At 39.4% G+C, this 25,378-nt stretch overlaps 1 protein-coding gene across 1 annotated transcript; it reads left to right on the forward strand.

Annotated features, from left to right (window-relative positions):
- The first annotated feature begins 33 nt into the window (after window positions 1-33).
- Window positions 34-24,614, forward strand: DLST (dihydrolipoamide S-succinyltransferase). The gene is made up of 15 exons (XM_026711806.2): window positions 34-582; window positions 4,249-4,282; window positions 5,734-5,782; window positions 8,543-8,598; window positions 9,263-9,337; window positions 9,630-9,685; window positions 11,069-11,180; window positions 12,102-12,266; window positions 12,420-12,505; window positions 13,498-13,595; window positions 16,362-16,492; window positions 18,610-18,683; window positions 20,660-20,743; window positions 22,415-22,582; window positions 23,378-24,614. Exons 1-15 carry the CDS (start codon window positions 508-510, stop codon window positions 23,510-23,512), a joined length of 1,398 nt encoding a protein of 465 aa, XP_026567591.2. The 5' UTR covers window positions 34-507; the 3' UTR covers window positions 23,513-24,614.
- Window positions 24,615-25,378: the final 764 nt, after the last annotated feature.

Genomic DNA, 25,378 nt, shown 5'->3' on the forward strand with positions numbered 1-25,378 from the left:
CCTTCAACTCGGCTTTGCTGCCTGGTGAATTCTGGGAGTTGAAGTCCTCCAGGCTTAAAGGGGCCAAGGCGGGAGGCTCCATAAATCTGAGGTTTGAACTGAAATGCGTTGCCCCTTTTCAGTTATTGTCCGTGTAAGAAGCGGCTTGTTTCATAACGCCATCTGGTTTAAAGCAGAGGCTTCGTTCGTTGCTTCTCTCAGGCGACTTTCCCTCTCCTTTTGAACAAAAAAAAAGAAAAAAGACCTCCATACACCGCTCAAGGACCAACTCCCCACATAGGACGCCCATCTCCAACGCCCCTCCTCTTTTCTCTTAGCTAGTCCTAACGACGATTCCGCCTTCCCTCGGTTTGCCTCGATTGGTACGTCCCGCTTAATTCGTCGTCCCCCCCTACCGCTGGACTACTGTTGGTCGGTCCCAAGTCGCATCCGGCCTCCGCCGGGGCCTGATTCCGGCGCGCGCCCTGGAATTCTTTCCTTTTTTTTTTTGCCGTTGTTGCCGCCGCGATGGTGTTAGTTTCCCTAGTTCGGGCTCGTTGCTTCGCCCGGGTGTTCGGCCGCTCCCTCTGCGCTGTTCAGCAGGTAGCTCGCGGGCAAAAACGGGCGGCTGGCGGGGAGGTCACTCTGCTTGGGAACCAGGGGCTGAGGTTGGGGAGCGGCCCCCAAGGGCACCGGGGAGAGGGTGACGGGGGGGGGGGGGAAGCGGCAGCGGAGAGGGAGACCGTCGGCTTTTATTACCCTCCCCCGCCCCCGTTTTAGCCGGCGCTTGATTATAATAAGCGCGAGGAGCAGCGGCTTGTTCTCTAAGGTGCCTCCCAGAAGGTCCAACCCCCATCTGGTCGCAAGGACACGGCGCCTTCCCAGTTGGACGGGCGAAGTCCTGCTCGAAAGGGGTGAAGTGGAGGGTTGGAAATCTTTGGGGCTTCGCAAGGCCGAGACTCTGCAAGGAAACTTGCCCGGCGCGAAGGTGGCTCTGAAGGTTGAATGAAATACGGCGAGGTTCCCCTTGGAGCACCCGGAACGTGAAAGAGAAACGGGGGGGTGGGGAGCGGTTTAAATAAAGAATTCTAGTCATTTCGACCCCCAGTTGCCCTTCTGCCCCGGGTCTGTGCAGCGAAGCTTTGAGTTGGCGGACGTATCCAAAACCACCTTCCGTCTCTTTATTTTCCTCTTCAACAACCACCACCCTGTGAGGTGGGCCGAGTTAAGTGTGTATGTGAGACACTGGCCCAAGGTCACCCAGCTGCCTTGCATCCCTGTTTTAATTGAATCTCCCTCTTTAAAGCAAATTCAAATATGCGTAATGAGGTTTTCTTTAGGGATGGTTGTCAACATTTGTCCTGAAAATTGTTATGCTATCACATCAAGTTTGTACTGTGTACATATTCTGTACAGTTTGAGGAGATGGGAAGTTTAAAAATTTGAAATGTAAATAAATGTAAAAAAAAAAAAGATGTCTTTCACATTTATTTCCAAATGTGTTCATAAAGCTTTGTAAGGCAAGCACAATGCTCATTAGAAGCATCCCCCTAAAATGCAATTGCTCTCTAGTCTCCACTATATTTTTCTTCATTCTTTTACAATAGACACACTTTGTACAACAGCGTCTGTTGCGAAGTGATAAGAAAAATATTGGGATGTAGCCTGTTTCTTCACTGGAAACTTAGTATACTTTTATGTAGCACCATTCAGCCCATATTGAGTGGTAATATAAAACCTTTTCTCAATATACAATATGTGAGAACAATGATGATTAAATTATAGCAGACCCCCTAAGTCACTATTGTATATGAAGAGTGATTTGTGTGTCCAGAAAGACCTAAAAAGTAGTTTTAAAAAGTAAATGGGCTACAGGTAAGTGAGGATTGGTCCAAATTAGTCATGTTTTCCCAGATTTTGTGACAGAATGAAAAGGGAACCTATTAGATAAATTTATTTTCTATTATGTGTTGTTTGGGAGGGGGGTTATTTCTTCTTTGCAATTTTTTTAAAATTGTACGCTTCCCAGGGACATTGGCAGTTGGACAGTCTATATATTATATAAATATATAATTAGATAATTTTTATATGTATTGTATAGCGTATTTAAAAAGGAAGGAATCTGCAAGGCTAAATGTAATGTTCTGTAGGAAAAACTAAGTATAAACAATTATGAATTATTATTATAAAATGAAAAACAGAAGGAACACCTTCAAATTGTGGACTTGAATATTTAGTAAAATGAGAAACAAATATTTTGGAAATGATATAAGATGCAGTGATGAAATATACATAGTTCCTCCAAAACAGCTTTATGCGTTATTTATCTTTTGAGACTTGAGTAGTGAGTTGTCTATAGGATCATTGAGTTTTTCTACAAATAGAAGAAAAATTTGACAGTACAGAATATACTAGAATGTGACTATAATATTTATTTATTTATTTTATATTGCCGCCTATTCGCCCATGGCAACTCGAGGCAGCTTATACAATGTAAAACCATATTTAAAACAAAAAATAAAAATAAAAAAACAATAAAAAACTAACAAAAAGAATCAAATAAATTAATAAAGTACAAGAGAACAAAATCTGGAAAACAAAATCACCCCCCAACTCCCACCCACCCCAACGATAACAGATCACACTAGCCATTTGATGGGCTCCATCCCACTCTGGGTTCCCCAGGCCTGCTGGCAGAACCAGGTCTTCAGTGCCTTCCAGAAGAGTGATAGAGTGGAGGCCATTCTAATCTCTGATATTCCAGAGAGAGGGAGCCACCATGGAGAAGGCCCTTCTTCTGGGTCCCATCAGGTGTATCTCCCTCAGGGATGGGACCTGCAGCATTCCCTGCCTCCCCGCTCTAATGGGTTGGATAGATGTTACCGGCAAGTATATATTGAGAGCTTAGATGGATGTTGTAATAGCCATCTACATTTAGGATAATATGCCATCTATCATCTTGCAGGAAGTCTGTATAGTCACTAAACATACCTTGATGGCACATAATCAATCCATGGATCTGTTTTCTCAAACTTCATGAATGTGGGTAGTATCTTCCGCAAGTGAGGAAGACATGGTATGATAAAATGGCTTAGCAGACAAGGGGAATGTTGTGGATATAATCCATCTATTTCAGCAAAGCTTTTGACAATGTTGATTTGACATTCTCATTAACGAGTTCTTAAAATGTAGTTTGCATATAGTTGTGAATGGCTGACCCCACTTATAAAAGTCAGCACTAATGATTCTGTGCTGAGTTGAAAAACTAATGGAGTTCTGTAGAGGTTTTCCTAGGGGTAGTATTATTCAATGTTTAATGTATCGGCTGAATAACAATTTTGATAAGTGGGTGACACACAAAAAAGAGATCTGGCCAACACTCAGAAAGATAGAACAAAATTGCCAACTAATCTGGTTGCATTCTAGAAGGAACAATGTCCTCTTAGTACAGGGGTGTCACCTGTCGAATTGGGCTGTGTGAGTGGCTGGCTGGATGAACCATTCAAGCACTGAGCTACAATAATGCTATTTTCCCAACTTGTTGATTGTGGCAGGGATGGACATAATTCCAAACAAAGTACATTTTTATTTTCGAAGAAAGCTTCAGATTCCCATTTGGAGTCCTGAATCATTTTTTAGAGTAAAATATATTGTTGGCAGCTAAGGCTTTTCATATTGGCATACAAACTTCTTGTACTTCTTTTTTAAAAATTAAATAATATTCAAGGAAGAAAGAATACATTTGAGGGCACCCTGAAGCAGTATCTTGACTCTGTATCTGGCAGTTCAGGGTTAACAGACAGGAATGCAGATGGTTCAAGTCTGTTATGGCCAAGCAAAACATGGTATAACAAGTAATGTGAATATAATCAAAGAATCATAATCTATCTTAAAATAATTTGTGTCAATAATTGTTTAAATCCAAGAATTTCAATTCTGCAATATAGAGCAGGTTATATTGAAGCTTAAAAGGCATGTCATTGACAGTCTTATTTCCCGTGCTAAGCCATGGTTTGTTGACTAACAACAGGAATGACACAGAACTAAGTCATAAACTGTAGTTTTCAAAATACAATGGCCGGTTCACAAAATATTTTAAATTATAGATAAAAAGATAGGTTTTCTTTTGCATGTTGTATGAACTAGGTCAATAGTGCATTCTATGTTGCATGGAATAAAACTTACTGAATTCTGTGAGATTTGGGGCATGTCAAATTATTCCTAACTTCTTTTTGCATTGGTGATTTGTATTATTTTTTTCTTTGGCAGGGAAACTGTCCACAAGCAAAGCGCTGGCTCTCTGGTGAGTGTTATGTAGGATTGGGCACTTCATAAAGCTGTAACAAGAAAAATCTCATCAACACTTTCCTAGAGAATGCAATAAGAAATAAAATCTGTTTTAATAAGCTGGCTATTAAATGGTTAAAAATAATATGAAAAAAATCTGCATGTGTTGGTAAAGAGTCCGGAGAATAGTTAGGTAGAATAAATAGCTCGTTCAATCGGTGATCGTCAAGAATTAGAGTAATACATACAAGGAATAACATAAAAGTTGTGGAGGTTTTTTTCAAAGTCCTGGTAACTTCAGTATTAAATAATGTTTCTGCTTAAGACCTACGAATGAGCAGTGGCAAATATTCTAATCTGTCCAGTGTACATTTATATATATGAAAAGGAAAACAGCTGTCATGTATTTTGGACTCATTTGGTTGAGATTTGTGTTCAAGATGCTCCATTTAAAAAGCACCTTTTCCAATCATATTTATTAATCATTTTTAATATATTTAATTTTTAATTAAGTCAATCAAGTTTAGTGTTTATCTTCATTCTACTCTCAAATTTTTGGAAAGCATTGCTAAATCCTGCAAAAGCACATACTGGATAATAAATTTTGGCATAAATTGCTTTGTGTAAGTATTCATAGGTTCACTACTACTTGAGCAACAAATTAGTTTGATTCAGTGTTTGGTTTGTAGATATTTGAAGACTCCTGTTATTTTTCCAGATGATTTTAACATAACCAATATCTTCCAAGTAACATTTCCAATATAATTTTTTCTGGACCACTTTGTTGTAAACATGGTTATTATTGGAGGAGGGAAAACTCATATGATAGTCTGTTGAAGTAGTAGCAAAGTCTTGAGGCCACTTAAGAATTTAGTGAACTTACTTTGATAGAAACCACTAAGGACAAGAGTCCATTTTGTCAGAGACATGATATAATATCCTAGATTAGATAGATGGATGGATCATTATTTGCTAGAGCTATTATATTACAGTAGGTTAGTAGGAAAGGACAAACACTGATGATACTAACAGTGGTCTTTTACAAGCCAGTTCTTGAATAGCAAATTATTGCATTAATGAGATGACCTATGCAGTGTGATTGTTAAAAAAAAAAAGCCTAGAAACATCATTGTGCCTTTAAAGCTACCTGTATACAAGATAGTCAAGACTATTAATTGAATAGAGTGATTCTATAGCATTTTTTATTTTCATTACATAGTCTGGGTAGCATCAGCATATTTATTTCTTAAGAGACATTAACTTTATCTCTTTGGTCAACTTTATAATATGGGGCTGGCTTTACAAAAATACATTAATTGTTAAGTATGAACAGCTATACTTTTTCTGGTAACAATCAACTCTTGTCCTTCCTAACTTTTATGCCATTTAAATCTCCTTGTCTTTTCTATACATGACTGTACTAGGTGACTTGATAACTTGATACTTTCTGTGCTTTCTGCTTTACAGGGGTTTCTCGATGTCAGGCTCTGGTATATGCTAATAGCAGGAAGCATTTGTAAGTATCTAACCTGTGAAGTCAGCAAGTGAATTGGCTCAAACTAATTGCTACTGAATCAATTGTTAATCAGATTATAAATGCAGAGAGCCTTCGGTACACTTTGGTTGAAAGTACCTTATGCCTGAACAAATCAGATATTGAACCAAGAATATCAGAATTTTTAAACTACCGTGTTTCTCATAAAATAAGGCTGGGACTTTTTTTTTTTGACCCCCGAAAAAATGGCTAGGCTGTCTTTTTGGGGGTGACTTAATTCCCCCCCCCTTGCATCCTTGGGTGGGCAGGCGGCGACAGCTTGGATGTTCGGGAGACCTTCCGCCACCATTGCTTTCCCTTCTCCCTTGCTGCTGCGGCGTTAGAGCAATGCCGCGGCGTTTGGTGCAGCCACGTGCAGCCAGTCAGGGCTCCTCCCTGCAACCGGAGCCCTGTGGAAACACTTGGCTTCAGGTGCTCCTGTCGCCGCCTTCCCTTTGCCTTCGTAGGTAAAGTGAATTATTTTAAAAACGATACCCTACTACAACACAGCCTCCCCTGCCCGAGAGTGCAGCCCAACCCCACGTGGGGAGGTGAATCTCCTGGGGCCGCAGTGCAGGATCGGCCCACCTCGGGAGAAGCGCCCAGCCGCCATCCCTGCCTGGCACCGGGCAGAGCACGAAGCGCTTCGCCTGGGGCGTCCAGCGCAGCTGACAGGCAGGCCCTCCTTCCCGGCAGCAGAGCTCTCACCAAGGCAGCGAGCGCCTCCCCGCCAGACTCTCCACTCATCCCACCAGGGCCACGCCAGAGCCATGCAGGCTGGGCAGAGCCAGGAAAGCAAGCCACGGGTGCACGCCCGCCTGCCAAGCAAAAGAGCCGGGCCGACCTGAGCTTGGCTTCCTTCCCAAGTCCCTCCAGCATGAATCCAAAGGTGCCACCGGGAGAGGCTGCCCGAGGCAGTGATAGGGCCCACCCGTCTGCGGTGAGAGAGAGCCTGAAGCCCCCGTCCTTTCCACCCCTCGCCCAGCCCGTCCCCGTCCCCACGCATCTCCAAATGTGCCGGCAGCTCCAAACGCTGCAGCCGAACGGGCATCAGGCAGAGGTGCTAACTCGACGGGGCTCATCTCGGAGGAGGACGCGGAGCAGGCCGTCGCCTTGCCTCTCTGTCCACGGATGGGTGGGTGCTACCAGTGCCTCGGGCGGTCTCTCCCGGTGGCCCCTTCGGGTTCGGGCTGGAGGGACTTGGGAAGGAAGCCAAGCTTGGGTCAGCCTGGCTCTTTCGCTTGGCAGGCGGGCGCGCACCCGTGGCTCGCTTTCCTGGCTCTGCTCAGCCCGCACGGCTCCGGCGCGGCCCTGGTGGGATGAGCGGAGGGCCTGGCGGGGAGGCGCTCGCTGCCTTGGTGAGAGCTCTGCCACGGGGCAGGAGGGCCCGCCTGTCAGCTGTGCTGGGCGCCCCAGGTGAAGCTCCTCGCGCTCTGCCTGGCACCAAGCAGGGATGGCGGCTGGGCGCTTCTCCCGGGTTGGGCCGATCCTGCGCTGCGGCCCCGGGAGATTCGCCTCCCCATGTGGGGTTGGGCTGCACTCTCGGGCAGGGGAGGCTTTGTTATAGTAGGGTGTCGTTTTTAAAAAAATTTGCTTTACCTTCGAAGGCAAAGGGAAGGCGGCGACAGGAGCGCCTGAAGCCAAGTGTCTCCACAGGGCTCTGGTTGCAGGGAGGAGCCCTGGCTGGCCGCATGTGGCTGTGCCAAATGCGGCGCTGCTGTAACGCCGCAGCAGCAAGGGAGAAGTGAAAGCAACGGTTGCAGAAGGTCTCCCGATATGAAGTGCCCCACCAACGCAGGCAGCACCATATCCGGGCATGCAACAAAAGTACTTCCTAACGGCAAGCCCCCCCCCCCGCCATTCCCCCCCCATTTCTCATGTTTACTATGGGCCTTAATTTGGGGGGAGGGGCTTAATTTAATTTTATGCCAATAAAACATGGTGGGGCTTCCTATTGGTGGAGGCCGTATTGTTGGAGAAACACGGTATTTGTGTATTTGAATTAGGTTATTATCTATGTAGTCTATGTTTTACAATTTATTTGAGTAGTTCACATAGTATATAACATGATAGCTAGAATATTGAGCCCCTAATTACCATCCTGTTTCCAAATCTTCAAAAAAAAATACTTTTGAGATTTCTGAATGTGGAATTCTACATTCAATCTGCAATGTAAATACAGAATCCCTAAATGCTATTATTTATGTGCAGTCTAATGTGCAGTCCGATAAATCATAGCATACCTACATTTCATCTGCCCATTTGGGAAAAGGCTGGACCTCTGGAGTTACAATGAGCAGCCTCATCTTGCCAGGATTCGATTTAATACTATTTTCCCGCATCCAGCCAATTATCAAATGTGAGCTGATATTCAAGGGAGCCACATCATTATTGGAAGATGTAGTACAGAAAAATATTTGGATGTCATCGATATGTTGATAGTATCCAGTTTCAGCTACAGTGATTAAGGTTTTCTATGATCTTATGCTAAACAATTGGTATATATGTATATGTTTGTATGTATGTTTGTGTGCACTTGCATACACGTATACATAAACACAGATGAATTTATTCACAGGCTATCCCTTCCTGAAATGCTTTAGGATCTATGCCTCTAAGTATATGAATCAGTGAGCAAGTTAAAAATATTGATGGGGCTACTGATTGACAGTCAAGTCAATCAAGACAGCAGATACAAATCTGTACTACTTATATACTGATATTACTTTTCTTGCTCTGCAGGCTAAATGGTTCTCGTGTCTTTACTATCCGCTATTTCAGAACTTCAAAAGTATGCAGTAAGTAAGCCCGCAGGCAGTGGAACATTTGATCTACATGCCAACTTTCTTCCTACTAAATTCATGTGACCTTGTTCCCTAATTTAGTTTATATCTTTCCTCATCTTAAGTAAGGCTTAATGTATGTTTTTTTAATGCCACAGATAGTTGCACTCTGGCATAATGCATCATTTCTGCATTTTTCTTCTTCAAGCACTATTTTTTAATAAAATCATCAATGCACGAATGTTATCCAGAACAAGATAAACTAAAAAGTCTACTGACCTGAGAAATGTATGGTTTGTCCTTTTAGTATTTTATTTTGATCAGTTTGAATAAATGATGACTAATTTTATTGACTGGCCAACCAATTGCAGTTTTATGGGAGAGAAAAAAATAATTACCCGAAAACAAATGGGTTGAACTTAATTCAAGAGAGAAGTGGCCTCAAACAGAAGTTATATGGTATCTTCCTCTACATATAAAAAATTTAATTCCTAGTAATAGCCATGCTGGTTATTGAATGCTAGGAAGTGGTCTACACACCTGATAAGAACAGATAATATGGAAGTATTTAAATTTGGGGCTCTTAATGATTAGCATTTTCTCTAAATTTATTTATCCATCGTTCCCAAGGGCTGAAATGCCAAAATGTGAAGCATTTTATGACATGTATCTTTCACAGGGGAGGAAGTTGTCACAGTGAACACACCAGCATTTGCAGAATCTGTCACAGAGGGAGATGTCAGGTGGGAGAAAGGTAAGAGGATTTTTTTTTGCTTTAGTCTCTCTTATCTGCTCCTCATCTCATCAGATGTTTTTCATAGCCTGTTAGGAAAATATGTTAAACATTCAAGTAATAAAAATATATTCTGAATACTCCTATTATGTAGGTGAAGATTGATCAGATCTGTTATTGGTTACTAGTTCAGTTGCTTACAAAACAAAGTATGCCTTCTGTGTTGATGTTTTAAGTCCACCGTAAGGAGATGTATATAAAAATTAGGAAAGGAAATGCTACAACACAAGTCCTGTTCTTTTCATTTTTTTAGCTGTTGGAGATACTGTGAGAGAAGATGAAGTAGTATGTGAGATTGAAACAGACAAGGTAATTTTTTTCACTAAAAGCAACTCTAAATATTTTGTCATTTTATTCATAATAATGATTATTGTCAGAGACAAAGTGAACATTGGAGCCCAGGAAATGTTTTCAAGTTATGAAATCTACCGGCCTTATCAGTCATGAGAGCCCCTAGCTACAGATCTGTACTATTTACTCAGATTGTTTAAAATTTGATGCTAGATGACTCCAGTTGATTCTAGACCACTCACAACAATGAGAGTAACAAAAAAATAACAGAATGCAAAGGATTAACAGAAATAAATACAAATGTAGCTACAAAATAATTACCAGATGGCAAACCAATCAACAAAGAATACGACATACAGAAGAATCTCATCTACCCTACCCCAGTAGATAGCTAGTTTTTCAAGGCTTACCGAACATTATCAAGATAGGAGCCAAATGGATCTCAAGGGAACCTTATTCCAGATAGCTGGCACAGCTACAGAGAAGTCATGTTTTCTGAGTCCCAAAATTTGATGCTGTTTAATTCAGGAGTCCTAGAGTTCTGTCAGATCATACTAGACAAGCAGACCCATAGGTAATCCTTCAAATAACAGGACCTTTTGCCATGTAGCGCTTTGTGGGGGAAAAACAGCATCAGATGCATCATGCTTTTTGTATTAAGCACATTTAATACTGTCATTTCCATCAAAGAATTAAAAATAATATATACAATTCTTCCCCCATTTTTAAAAGTTAAGAGTTGAATCAGGATTTATTAAATGGCCTCTGCTGTTCTATTTTGGTGCTTTATCCATTGGAGCATTCCAATCTTGCAAAATAGTCCTTCCACACACTTTTATTTATCATGCTTTCTTTATTTCAACAATCTAACTTGTTTTGAATGCCTGGTGGTATGTTGGGGCTGCTTTTTCTAAACAATTAGAATACAAGCCTTTTTCTTGATAAATTGCAAATCACTTTTATCAATACATCATGGAACTATCTTCTGCTGATCCCTATTTTATATTATTTTGAGTAGAAGCAGGTAAATTTAATTTAATAATGTAACTTTTGAATATAAAGAGCATTTATAGATGTGCTATGTCCTTCACTTATCAGAGTGTTATGCCCTTCACTTATCTTGGAATTTCTGCACCAGAATTGAAAGTTGGTTCTTAAACATTATATCACTGACTTCAGGAATTAATGAATGTGCAAATAATTATTTTAAATGAGAATTAAATTCAGCAAGTTGATTTCCAGTATGTTGATCAGGTTGTGATATTTGCATGGAACTGAGTTCGTTTTCATTATTTTTGTTGAGTATCCTATGAATGTAGCATTCATCCCTCTTCAGGACCAGACCTTTTTGTTTATTTATCTCCCTCTTACATTCAATGGCTATTTATTTTTTCTGTACAGACTTCTGTGCAGGTTCCAGCTCCAGCAGCTGGTGTAATTGAAGCTTTTCTTGTCCCTGATGGAGGGAAAGTAGAAGGAGGAACACCTTTATTTAAACTCAGGAAAACTGGAGGTAAATTTGGATCATATGATCAAAAGCTGTTTACCTGGATGACTTGGGTTAGTTGCTATTCATCTTACTTCATTACGCAATTGTGGTATAAATTGAAATATATACACGAAGTTCTAATCAGATTAAATCACATAAATTAGGTTGTTTTTCATCCTTTGGAGGTCAATTTTTCATATTAATGCATTGTAAACCTTTATGGCAAGTATAGGGAATTGATTGTAAAGTTTGTTCAGAGGACAAAAACATGCGTTTTTTTCATGGGATAAAATGTAGGATGCTGAACTCACAAGCAAGGACAGCTTTTTTCCCCTAATGAAAACTGCCATAGACAAGAAATCTGAGTTTCAGGTAAAGGACTTGATTGGTGAATCTGATCATAACTGCTTTCTGAAATGACCAAAAATGAAGGTTGCCTGTTCTCTTTCATAAACTGAACATGGAAATAAAGTGAAGAAAATAGACATGAAATTATTACTTTCTATTTGAATAGATGAACAATTTAGAATATAGTCTATAGGATCAGATTTAATTATGGGTGTTGTTATTTCTAGCTTATATACTCAATAGAGGAAGCAATGTAATAAAATAGCTATTTAAAATAGGATCTCTCTCTTGATTCATGGCTTCAGATGGTAATTCCATGGATCAAGATTTGGGTCATGCAGGAATAGATGATTTTAGAGCTTTAGAATCCTGAAAACTACTGTATTTAATAGAAATAGTTCTGTCGCATATTTTGCTGCTTTAAGCATACACCTTCCACACTGCTGTGCCATGTCCATCGTTTATGAGTGCCATTAATGGAAAAACAGCACCTTCTACGTTTACTGCTGTGGATTCTGGCCCGAGAACTTTTTTGCTAGACAAAAAATGCTTCTATTATCCATATATGTAATACTTTTTCATGTTTTTTTTACTAAGCTGCACCTGCCAAAGCCAAGCCAGCAACAGCCCCTGCAGCAGAGCCTGTGGCTCCTGCAGCGCCACCACCTGCAGCTCCTGTAACACCTCCTCCTGAAGCACCAATTCCCACTACAATGCCTCCAGTGCCCCCAGTGTCAGCACTCCCTGTTGATGCTAAACCAGGTGATGTTCTTGCTTTCCCATCTATATAACAGAAGGTCCTCAGAACTTAAGATTGTGAAATGATACCTAGTTAGAGGCATTATCCCCAAACTGAGCCTTTCATTTACATTCAGAGTATTGGCGTTGACTCGTTTTTTCCCCATTGACTTTCAGTGTCTGCAATAAAGCCAACTGCAGCGCCAACAGCTGCTCCTGCTGTGGAACCTGGGACTGGAAAAGGTGCCAGATTGGAACAAAGGGTACTTGGAGGTTTCTCAGTCTGGTGGGATACTATGTGAATATTCATTTCTGTAAGGAATTGCAGTATGATAACATTGAGGCACAACAGAAAATATTTTCATAAGACCCTCATGAAAGGCTGTAACAAAGTAACACTAAAGAGTTAAAGGCAATGGCTGAATCCAATAAAGTTCTTACTCAGTGGTCTCTTAAACAGGTGGTGAGTACAGGTAATTGTCCCTTTACAACAGGCCGCTTATGACTGAACTATCACAAACTATTTATTACCTGATTCTGAATGTTATGATGTCTGGTGAGGTGGGGTGGGGGGTTGGCAACAGATGTGACTGCATTTTGGGTACTTGGCAAATAGCCCACATATACAGTTGATTGCAGCTTCCTCCTCCCTCTCCATCATGTGAATGCGATTTATGAAGATTTTTTTTCTGGAAATTGGTATTTACTTCCAGTTTCTGGAAAAAAAACATCCCATAGCAAACAATGGGTTTGCTTTATGACCATGGCATATGCTTTAGGACCACAATGTTTACTTAATGACTACCTCAAAAGAAGACATGATGATCCACTTCATCCTGGCTAATGACCATAATTGCCAGTTACAGCCATAAGGCATGATTACCTATAGTGGAAATCGCAAACCCCTTTAGCAAGTAACACTACTGTGGATGGTTGAAATCTGGTTTCTTAAAATCTACCCTGCTAGGTTCCTTGAGGTTTCAGAGATAAACTCCTATGTCATACAACTTATTTTTATAGCATTTGACTTCTGATGCCTTGTGATATCATTTGTTTGTGTGTGTGTGTCAGCTAGGCAATTATTTCAGGCTAAAAATGAGTTTTTATTAACTTTTGGGTTCACTGCTCAAAGATAACCCATTATTTGTAAATAAATTATTCTGATGTGTTCATCAGGAAGAGAGAGGAAAAAAGGGCATGCTTTTAATTTGTTCAGGGTCTTCACTATTTTTCTGTGATTTGTTTCTGTCTTCAGGTAAAGATGAACAGAATGCGTCAACGCATTGCTCAGCGTCTGAAAGAGGCCCAGAATACATGTGCCATGCTTACTACTTTCAATGAAATTGACATGAGGTAGGGCTTTGTTCTCATTCAGCATAAGAATGCCTGGATTTTGACCTCCGTGTTTGAGATTCTTCAATGTTTAAAGAACATTGAAATTTTGATTCACCGTGCATTTGGGTGCTTTTTTTAAAAGCTGTATTAATGTTACAAGCTGATTATTTTGGCTAGCTTTTGGGGAAAAGTGGTACTATTTAATATTGATAGAAACTACAGGGAACCTATTGTTAAATACTCATCTCTTGCTGACAAAAATATCCAATCTTGTTATTTTCTCTATTAAAAATTTAGAGTTCCTGTATTGATCATAGCATAATACCAAATGTTTGTAGGGGTCTGCAGCTGTGAATAATTTACACAAGCTTTGCTTGAGTTCTTACCATTCTTGTACATTGTCTTCTCATCTCTAGTTAGTTAACTGTTGTTGAGTTGAGATGCTTATAAGAAGAATTCAGTTAGTTTAGCGGTTCTGGAGAACTCATTGAAGTTTAATGTCAGTATTTGAGGTGAGAGAGCCAACAGTGTTCAAGCCGAGTGCTTGGGTGGCCTGAGCACTAATGGATTTGAGGAGGGGGGGAAGCTTATGTTTCAGAGCATTAGGGAAATGATGCCCAAATCAAATTGCCCCATGAAATCTTATCCTCCTCCTTAAAGCAAAACATGTAAATATTTTGTGCTTAGAATATTAAGGTTGGCAAAATAGTTATGATTGGAAAGGAAGTGATGCAGCTTATCTCCTATTAGAGACTAATGGAAGTGTCACTTTACTCTGGCCTTGTGCTCTTGTTGCAATCAGTAATATGTTTTGCATTGATTACCGACTGGCGGTATGCCATAGAGCTGACTTGCAAGGATTCAGACTGAGGCCTTTTGCTTCCCCACTCGGGGTCAGTGTCTGCCATGAAGCCTGCTCTTGATGGCTTCCTCTTTCCAGCCACCACTTCATACCTACAGATCTTGTATCTTGGGAGGCTGTAATGTCTTTGAACAGTAATCCTAGCTCTAAATGAGATTTGGCAAAGAAAAAATAAACAGACTAAACCCAGAGGGACATTTCTGTTTGCTAAAAACTGCTTCTCTAAAGCCATATTGTCTAGGAGATTGATGATGAAGGTTGAAACTTCAATATCTACCTAGAATTATATGACACAATTATTCAGTTTAATTTGTGTGACTGGCTTCTCTTCCAGTAAGTAAGGAAAATTGCTGTTTGCTGTTCTGATTAAAGATGTTTTTAAAGTGCCATTATATTGGAGACTTTGAAACATCCTATTCCCATACTCAGATAGTTTGCTTTAAGACTGGCCAAAGAAATGGGCATGCTGTTTCGTTTTTTAGATCTTTTTTAAAAAATTAAAAAATGAATTTGTCTATGGTAGATAGACCAAGCCAACATAAAAATATTAAATTCTTTATTTTCTAATATAACATACTGAAGTTTCAGGAAAATTGCTGGAAATCTATCTTTCCAGGAGAGTGCTTGACTTGGTATTCTATCTTCAGTCTTGGACATTCTGTTATCTCTTGCTTGCTACCAAAGAAGCTTTACTGAAAAAGATAGTCAAATCTTGTTTATATGAACATAATTGACTATATCTCATCACCCCTTTATATCCTTGCAAGCCTGCTTTGTTACCACCATGACCAAAAAGCACTTCTTGGGCTATATTTTGTTTTTCAAATGTGTAACTTCTCTCTTTTTTGAGGATCTCATCAATCACAAGTTTTTGATTCTTCCGTTTCCTCTAGACCCAATTCCCTTTTTTGTATACTTATTTTGTGATTTATGATCCTAGGTTGAATAAATTTAGAGAAATTTAGAGTGTACTTTCCTTGTATGGGAACAGAATCTGACTGATATTTATGTATGAATTGTAGTAAGTTATGGTTGAAAGACTCATTATGAAATAGGATGAAGTATAAACATTACTGAATATATTATATTAAGGAATAAAAAGAAAACATTACACTGTAAATATTTAACATTATTAATAATTTTCAATCTTTCTTAAGTAACTTATTAGTAACCAACATCAGATATTTGGCTATTGCAAGACAGCAAAAACCTAGCATGATTGATATTATTTTTAATAAAGGCAGTAAGGAGATCTTGGGAAGCCTCCCTATTAATTTTAAAAAAACCAGGAGAATATGTTCCACTGAATGTATTACACTGTTACAAGAACAAAATCTTTATACAGTATGAATATCTCAACAGAAGTGATTCTAGGACATTTAATCAAGCCTTAGTAAAAACAATCCAATATTTACTGTGGTTAAGGTTATTAAATAAAAACCCATTTGGAAGGCATGGTTATTTCTGATGCTGAAGTTTTGTAATAAATGTTTAACCTTTTACTTTCTGAACAGTTATTTATTTATCAAAGCAGATTACATTGATTTGATGTTTATTGTCTTTAAAAAGTTCATTAATTATGTTAGTTCATTCTTGAAAAGAAAGCTGAATTACTGTGTCCTTGAACATTAACATTAGTCTTGTTAGCAGTTTTAAGAATACAGAAGCTATTAAAAACCTTGGTATCCATTAAAGCATTTTTTTAAATTTGGAAAATATGCCACTCAATCTGAGATTTGGATATGCATTTGTTGATAATAGTGCCGCTTCTTGTGTGAGGCTTTTGTATTTACATTAAAAAAACATACATGGCATATTTGAGACACAAATCAATACATAAGTAGATACCAGGTGAAATGTACTGCAGATTTGAAAATCTTTTGTAAAATTTTTGGTAAATATTCTTATGATGATATTTGCAGTAACATCCAGGAAATGAGAGCCCGGCACAGGGACAACTTCCTGAAGAAGCACAATATGAAATTAGGTTTTATGTCTGCCTTTGTGAAAGCTGCAGCCTTTGCTTTGCAAGAGCAGCCTGTTGTGAATGGAGGTAAGAAGCCGGGGCTGGAATTAGCCCTCTTTGACATTAAATCTTTTGCTGCTAAGAAGGTCCGACTGTCTTACTGATTGTGTCATCTGGACTTGCCTTTCTCAGCAAAAGAGTAATCAAAGTGGGGATGAAAAAGACCCTCTGATTTGCATCTGGGAACATTTCATCAATAATAAGGAAGATGGTTTTATTAGGAAATGACAGTTTCCCAAAGCTTCTACTGTATCCTCTGAGAGGATACTCTCCCACTTTGAGAAAATCCTAACTTACTTTTGCACTATGATATGCAGAAACTTATTTTTTCACTATGATTTGTGGAAACATATTTTTTTTCACCATGATTTGCAGCAGCCCTAACTTGGCTTCCTACCTTGCCTCTATTTTTTCTTTTCTGTAAGGCTTTACCCCCTTGGCTTCTAATTTGAAAGTTCAGCTTCGGAAAAGAGGCAGGAATTTCTATCACTTGTACTATAGTATGGGGAAATAATGAATCAGACTTCCTTTTGCCGCCCCTCTTCAATAACTGGAATGGGAGACTACTGAGGGCTCCAACAAGAGGGCAAGATGTATGATAATAAGCATATATTTTTAAACGTTGTTCTGCTCTTTCTTCCAAAACTGCTGCACAAGTGGGAGGAAAAAAAAGTACTTCTCTTCTAAGCCCTCTAGCAAGTACCAAAGGCTTAGAAGAGGAATAGAGGTTTGTCTTACTTGGCTGATGATTTGAATAAGGTAAGAAATAATGGATGCCAATAGGCTCCACACTCCTATTCCTTACTTTATTCAAACATTGTTTAAATAAGACAGAACTTTATGCTCTGTCTTATCAGAGGTCTTGGGAAAAATGTGAAGCAATTTAAAAGAAGGAGCAGGATACATTGAAGCTACAATCTATTTTTCAGATTGGAATAAAATTATTTTATGTGTTGCCTCAAATTCTCTCTTTTGAGATTTGGGATAGCTACCATTCCCAAATTAATGACTGGTAATATTCATCCAGTATGAAAGATGGGAAAAATTGCTTTAAATCATAATTTTTTTTCAGATTTTGCAAGACTTTTAAAAAATGAGAGAAGCTCAACACATTGTGACTATATGAGCTCACCCTTGTAGATATTTTTGTAACAATACACACACAAGAAAACAAAAATGCAGTTTAACCTGCCTTTTTCCAGGATGTGTTTTCAACTTCCCAGTCCAATTTCAACTTATCTGCACACCTAGGATGCACACACACACACACACACACACACTCACTCACTCACAGAGTGGGGATCTGCAACAGTAGGGATACTAGCCCACACTGTATCCCTTGCTATCTATCAGGCTGCTTGTTTTTGAAAACAACACAGAAAGATGGTATGTAGCACCATCTTTACAAAAATGCTTCTCGGTCTTCCTTAAGAGTCATTGTTAGATAAGAACAATGCCAGAAAGTGCAGCACATATATTCATACATACATACATACATACATACATACATACACACACACACATATACATACATATATACATGCTGTTAAAAAAAAAGACAAAAGTAGCCCTGAGTGGTAGATATCATCTTAGAGTCTAGAAGAAATGCATTGAGATGTAGTTTTATATTTATATTAAAATTATCAAAATCAGTACCTTACTAGTTGGTAAACAGATTTTTTTTATGAGGGGGACACAACCATTATGGAAAATATTGCATGAACCAATAACACTCCAAAAGTGAGCATATGTAAGAGCATTATAACATACTGTCAAAATTCTAATTATATTCATTGGCCCCAAAAGATTATTTGGCATACACAAACAAGTTTGCATTAGGGAATATTGCAAAAATATGTTGTAGAAAGTATATACAATCTGTTAAGAAAAATATACCCAGAAATACATACACATTTTTGATAAGCAATATAGAAATCTGATTTGAAATTCAGCTGAAAAAAATTAGAAACTGAGTGAAATTAAAACTCACAGATATGTATTTCAAGTAAACTGAAGGAACTAATTCCCAGCAAATAGGAAAGTACTGGATAGGTCTTGATTCCTATTATTATATAGTTATTCTAAATTGAGTCTTGACTGTTGGTGTTGCTCTGTGTAACACGTACTTTCCTTTTTCAATTTAGTTATTGATGATACAACCAAAGAAATTGTATACAGAGAATATGTGGATATCAGTGTTGCGGTGGCAACTCCTAGGGTAGGTATTATGGAGACAATTTTCACCTTGCCAGTTGATTGCTCACATTTATGAAAAAGGGGTTGCTGGGGATAGAAGTACGCCACAGCTGGCTTTATGAAATGGAAGATGTTGATGTTTTCTTACTCTGCAGTGACAGATGAAGGTTACTCCTGCTCAAAAACTGCATACAGGTAATCCCTGAGTCACAACAGTTCACCGTATAACATAGCCCTCTCCCCATGTTCTTACGACCCAGTCCCAAAGTTACAAATGTTGCAGCACCAACATTCAAACAAACAAACAATAGCAGAGGCACTTCAACATTTGCCCTGCCTATTCCCCCCTCCGGGCACTCCATAGCCATTGGGTCTGTGGAGATTCACTCACCTTGTGATGATCTAGTGAGCCGTTGGTTCCTTTGCCTGCTTCCGTGTATTTGCAGAAAACAAAGGCTTAAAGTAGTGAGAGATCACGCAAGATCTCACACTACAATACTTTAGGCCTCTTATCTACAAACCTAGGCCTACATGAAATCTGTTGCAAAAAAAACTTGGTAAACAGGGAAGTTCTCTTTGTTTGCAAAGCTTTTTGTCCCATAGAGAACAGAGGCCTAAAGTACTGTAGTCCGAGATCACATGAGATCAGTAGTACAAGATCTTGCACTACAGTAGTGTAGACCTCTCTTCTTTGAAAACCGAGGCCTGTACCAGATGTGGCTGAAGAGCGCTTGCAAGCCAACGAAACTTTGGGGCAACAAAATTGCCTTGTTTCAAGCCTCCAGTCAGCTTGCAAATGCTTTTTGTGCCATTCCAGTTTCTGCAGGAAGAGCACTTGCAAGCTGATGGGAGACTTGAAGCAATGCAATTTCGCTGCCCCCAAATCTTCTTGGCTTGCAAATGCTTTTTGTGCCAAGACTGCAAGCAGGCAAAGAAACCACAGTAGAGAGGCTGGAGAGGAGACAGATCTTCACAAGGTAAGTGACCCAGCACAGGAGGGGTGAGGGGAGTAATTGTGGAGACCCCAAGGGAGGGAGCATGAGGTGTCTCAGTGGGTTGGGGGGAGGCCTTAGGTGGTCTGAAGCAGGTGGTCTATTCCATCGCTAGGCCCCCACCGCCTTCCCCACCCCTGAGATACCTCGTGCACTTAATGACTCACATATTCAATTAGGGAATGCGTGGGTGAAAGCAGGGAGTGATCGTGGTCAAGTTACACGATTCACTCCTACAAATCCTCATGTTACAAATGTAATTGGCAGGCTCCATTATATTTGTAACTTGAAGACTACCTGTAGTAGTTTTTGGACAAAACTCCATGGTGGTAGAAACTATTTCTATTTAATCTTAAATGTAATCCTAGGTAGCGGAATAAAAGTTCTTGTCTCCTGCATTTGTTTCCTATTTTATTTTTGAAGCAAGTAAGTTGAATTCACTTTCATTTTTCTGCTTCTGAAGGTGAACTATTTCTGAAGGCTTGTCTTTTTGAAGTCCCACAGTCCTAGTGCTACTAGATCACTGGGCATCTAAATACCTGTTTCACACTGTGTGTGTCTGTGTGCAACAGTTAGCAGAATTCTGATTCCTTATAGTTTTGCACTCAGTTTGACTACTTCCCACTTAACTCCTTCTCTCTGGCTTAACAAGCCCCAATATCCAGTGTGTGTCTCACAGTAAATTCACGGGGCAGTTGTTCAAATCCCTGACTCATTTGCTGTTGGGAGCAGTCTAGCAGTATGTGCCAGCATCTTGCTCATTCATGGTATAAGCTATAATTCTGCCTTATCTTGACAGATGAATGTAGTCATGGTCTAACATGACAAATATTCAATGATAAACTCAAAATATTAAACATATCCTATACATACTAAGAAAATGAATGAGCTGTTATAGTTTGAGATCGTTTTAAAAAGGCTATTTGACTCAATGAATGCTGTTCCTTAATTAGCTTTTTCTATATTTCTTGAAAATGTTAATATTGTTGGTTTTTATTTCCCATAGGGTCTAGTGGTCCCTGTCATCAGAAATGTAGAAACAATGAATTTTGCTGACATTGAGCGTGCAATCAATGAACTGGGAGAGAAGGTAATCACTCTGAAGGGATCTTCAAAAGAGACAGTAGAATCCACATGTTTTCAAAATAAAAAATAAAATGTAGCTTGCAGAAATTGAAAGTAACAGAATCAGAATTCCCATTCAGCAAGTTGAGGAAAAGACAAACGATATCTGGGTATTCTCTACTGTCATTAACCTTAACAGTTTAACATAAGACATTCCTTCATTGTTAATTGATCCAATAAGCATCTGGGTAGTTTAGCATTTTGTTTTGAAGACTAGCCAGAAAGATGTCTCCAGAAAGTCTGCAGCTGTGGAGGATAACTTTCTTCTTCTTCTTACCAAGTATAAAACTGATTTTATTTTATTCTTATTTATTTATAAGCCACCTTTATTATTTTTTTATAAACAATTCAAGGAGATTAACTTATCTAATACTCGTTCTTCCTCCCATTTTCACCACAACTATCCTGTGAAATGAATTGATCTGAGGGAGAGTGACTGGCCAAAGATGGCTCAGCTGGGTTTCATAGTTATTTGCTGGTTTTCTGGTTTCTAGCCTGGTGCCAGACTGATCTTGCCTAACTATTCTAAAACTATACCATATCAGGAACAGATAATTTTCTTCCAGATAGTAGAACCATATATACTTACGGTTTTTTTTAAACATCCAGAAAGGTTATCTCAGTGTTGTGTGGCAGAACAGGTTAATCCTTATCATTCTTAATAGCGTGTGTGTATGCTCTGTACTAGAAAAAATCATGTCCCACAAATCAGCCCTCTGCTCAGTGCAGGAGCCACCCACAGCATCTCTAACAGGTGATCATCAAGCACTAATAACTTGATCAAAGAAAACTCACTGCTTCATATGGCACCCCATTCCCTTGGCTGACAGTTTACACAGTCAGGAAGTTGTTCTTGAGATCTAGTTCTAACCCACTGGATCTGGCCATGAAACTAAAAATTGCTAAATTTCCTCTCAGTCATCTCATCTATATGCTGAACATGTCCTGATCCTTAACTGTTTGTCAGTGTTCCAAGTAACACCCCCAACAGAATCAAAACTCTGAGGCAGGCATATTCCTCAAAGTATATATTTATTAGGCATGTCATATTGGCACATCTGGGGAAACCTGACTATAAAGTCCCTCGGGTTTCCCCCTAGTTAAAAATACATTTTTTCCTCCTGCCCCCAGCAACCATCGCATGGCCCAATCAGGTCACAGTCCAAAGTTAGTCCTGCCTCCTCACACCTGGTGGGAACATTCTTGGTTCTCAGAGGAAAGAATTTTATTTTGGTTACAAAGCCCTTGCTATCTCTACCTCCCATTACCACAGCTTGCCCAGCCACTGCTGTGGCAGCTCTGAAGGCGCCAAGGGATATGGCTTCAGAGCTGACACTATTCTTCATACAGCTTAGCTTGCAGAACCTAAGTAGGGGTTTTCTGAACTTTTTGTTGTTTCGGAATACATTGCTGTCACAATTCTCCGCCTCTGTGAACTTTGAAGGGACTGCTACCTTTTACTAGTGATCGAGGCAGGACAGTAACACATTATTGCCTTTGCTCTGATAAGGGCTCGTATTTGTAATGTCCGTGTTTGTTCTGCTGAGAGTTGACACCCAGATACTATTGTTTTCTGATTTTCTTTTTAATATTCCAGCATAAGTCATTTGTGGTCATTTTTTTAATCTCATTTCAGGCTCGCAAGAATGAGCTTGCCATTGAGGATATGGATGGTGGTACATTCACCATCAGCAACGGTGGAGTATTTGGATCTCTTTTTGGAACACCCATCATCAACCCTCCTCAGTCTGCTATCTTGGGCATGCATGGCATCTTTGACAGGCCTGTTGCTATTGGAGGCAAGGTAGGCTCCGTGGAGATGATACCGAAATTTTAAGGGATCTCTTAACATTACTCGAGTCACTGAAAACCACTTTTCCATGATTAGCTCTTATGTAGCTCTTTTCAGCAGAGGTTTCTTAAATGGCCATCTAAATGAATATCAAACTCCTCAATGCTGCTCATAGAAAAGCACATCCTGTTTGGTTATGTTAATGTTGATAAGATTCTTTAGTTGAGAGGAAGGGAAAAATTGGTTAGCTTTAATCAAACAGTATAAAAGATATCATAACTGAAAACCTTGACTTTTGTGACTTATTTCAGAAAACAAAACCAGTGTTCAGATAATTCTTTTGAGCTATAAGTGATTTTAAAAGGATTTGGGTCTCATAACTCAAATTCTTTGCCAAGAAGTCAGAGATACATTTATTCAGTTTATATAGCCCTCTACTTACCAGGCAATTCAGGTAAGGATTAAAAACCAGGGTTTATTTACTTACTAAGAGTTAAAAAAAAAAAAAAGCAAAGGAAAAATGATGAAGCAGTGCCTTGGGGGCAAGTTACAAAACTCATCTAATTACAAAGAATTAAGAATTTAAAAGACCTGATTCTTTTCCCAAGTACCAAGTGCCTGGGAGAAGAATCAGATCTTTGAGATTTTCTTAAAGGGCTAAACAACCTTTTGGGAAGGGGGCTGATTCATAGGGCACTTGATGTTTTTGGGTAGTGTAGAGAAAGTACAGTAAGTGAAACAAATTGAGGCAGAGAATAACTGCCTAAGATGATGTTCAATTTAACAGTGAGACTTCTCTTAATTTAGGTTGAGGTGCGACCAATGATGTTTGTGGCGCTGACGTATGATCACCGGTTGATTGATGGGAGGGAGGCAGTGACTTTCCTGCGCAAGATCAAGGCTGTGGTAGAAGATCCTCGAGTTCTGCTGCTTGACCTATAAAGGGTTACAGCACGTCCTATCTCACCCCATCCAGTAGACCAAGGATACAGCACCAGCAGATAAAACAGAAGACACTGAGGAATCAGCAGGGCTTCATTCCAGTCTTTTCTTCCCTAGTTGCAAGAGGTGTTTTAAAAGGAAATTTAAGAGATACGCTCTCTTCAGAAGAGTTGACTTTATTCCCAGAATAAATCAAAGGCTGTCCTGGTCTATTCATGTATAACCTATCCTTCCTACCCACCTTGTCCAATCCAATTAGGTCTAACCTTGCCTCATTCCCGAAGGTTATTGCAGGAGGAGAAACTACTTGCTTCTTGGCTAGAGTTTCCCTCCCCACCTGGTCTTGCACAAAATTTCAGCTTTAATTCATTCTCTGGAGCAAGATGCCAGAAAAGAGATAAATTGCTGCTGGGTCTCTGTTTTAACATGATTACTTATATTTTGCAGAGTTAACAGGGGTGGGGTTGGGGGACCAGTTGTCTACCATTATTCTTTACACAGTGCCTGGTCTTACCACCTCCATAATAAAAAGATATTTATTGTACACCCTCCCACCCATATTTTTTTTTGGCTTTTACAGGCACTTCTGATGGTAAGACCATAACCCAAAGAACTTTTTATAGCCTGTATTGGCATCAAGCAACTTAAGGATGACTTTCAATAATTTTTCTTTGCTCCAGTTCTTTAAAAACACGATCATAGTATAACTCAGATTGGGAAAACATAAGAGCTACTTTTAAAACTTGAATAAGGCAGAATTGGTGTTCCTTCTTACAATTGGGACCAGTTCAAACTGGGTAATCTCCACAACTGTCCTAAATTCCATCCAATTCTCCTTGATTGACTTCTTCAGCTGTGTCTACCATGGTTTGGCCTGATGTGTGGTATTGTGAGTTGGGACTAGAGTGTCTCTGGCCTATATCCTGACATAAAATGACTGCTGGTTCATGGGGACATATCCTTAGTACGATAGTGTGCACATGTATTGTTGAGTAAGAGGGTTGCTAGTGCCTGCAGGGTTTACTACTCTTGCCCACTGCACAGAACTTGTAATTAAAATATTTAACAACAGATTTTAAAACAAAATAAAAGAAAGAAATTATGCATGAGTGTTGTTTCTGATTATCACTTTGATGATTAGAAAAGTTTTTCCAGCCTTTCATAGAAGGGAAATGAAATGTTTCACAGGGAGCTCTTGAGAATTGTTACTGCACTTGCTCTAAAATATAACCAGATGAGCTAATTAAATGAGAAATCTTCAGCTACTGAAATTTCACAAAAGTAAAATAACTGAGTATACAGGTGAAACTCGAAAAATTAGAATATTGTGCAAAAGTTCATTTATTTCAGTAATGCACCTTAAAAGATGAAACTAATATGTGAGATAGACTCATTACATGCAAAGCAAGATAGTTCAAGCCGTGATTTGTCATAATTGTGATGATTATGGCTTACAGCTCATGAAAACCCCAAATCCACAATTTCAGAAAATTAGACTATTACATGCAATCAATAAAACAAAGATTGTACATCAAACAATATCGGACCCCTGAAAACTTTAAGCATGCATATGTACTCAGGACTTGGTTTGGGCCCCTTTTGCAGTAATTACTGCCTCAATGCGGCATGGCATGGAAGCTATCAGCCTGTGGCACTGCTGAGGTGTTATGGAAGACCAGGATGCTTCAATAGCGGCCTTCAGTTCTTCTGCATTGTTTGGTCTCATGTCTCTCATCTTTCTCTTGGCAATGCCCCATAGATTATGGGGTTCAGGTCAGAGGAGTTTGCTGGTCAATAAAGCACAGTAATCCCACAGTCATTGAACCAGGTTTTGATGCTTTTGGCAGTGTGGGCAGGTGCCAAATC

The sequence above is a fragment of the Pseudonaja textilis genome, chromosome 1 (genome assembly GCF_049901715.1).
Source record: "Pseudonaja textilis isolate UNSWEBS1 chromosome 1, rPseTex1.2, whole genome shotgun sequence".
In the NCBI taxonomy this organism is placed as follows: Eukaryota; Metazoa; Chordata; class Lepidosauria; order Squamata; family Elapidae; genus Pseudonaja; species Pseudonaja textilis.

Bases quoted from the DNA above. Each gene is read 5' to 3' on its own strand.
- DLST (XM_026711806.2), top strand. From the start codon at position 508: ATGGTGTTAGTTTCCCTAGTTCGGGCTCGTTGCTTCGCCCGGGTGTTC. The intron at 16,493-18,609 runs GTAAGAAGCCGG...TTTTCAATTTAG, and splicing joins GCAGCCTGTTGTGAATGGAG to TTATTGATGATACAACCAAA. The intron at 20,744-22,414 runs GTAATCACTCTG...ATCTCATTTCAG, and splicing joins TCAATGAACTGGGAGAGAAG to GCTCGCAAGAATGAGCTTGC.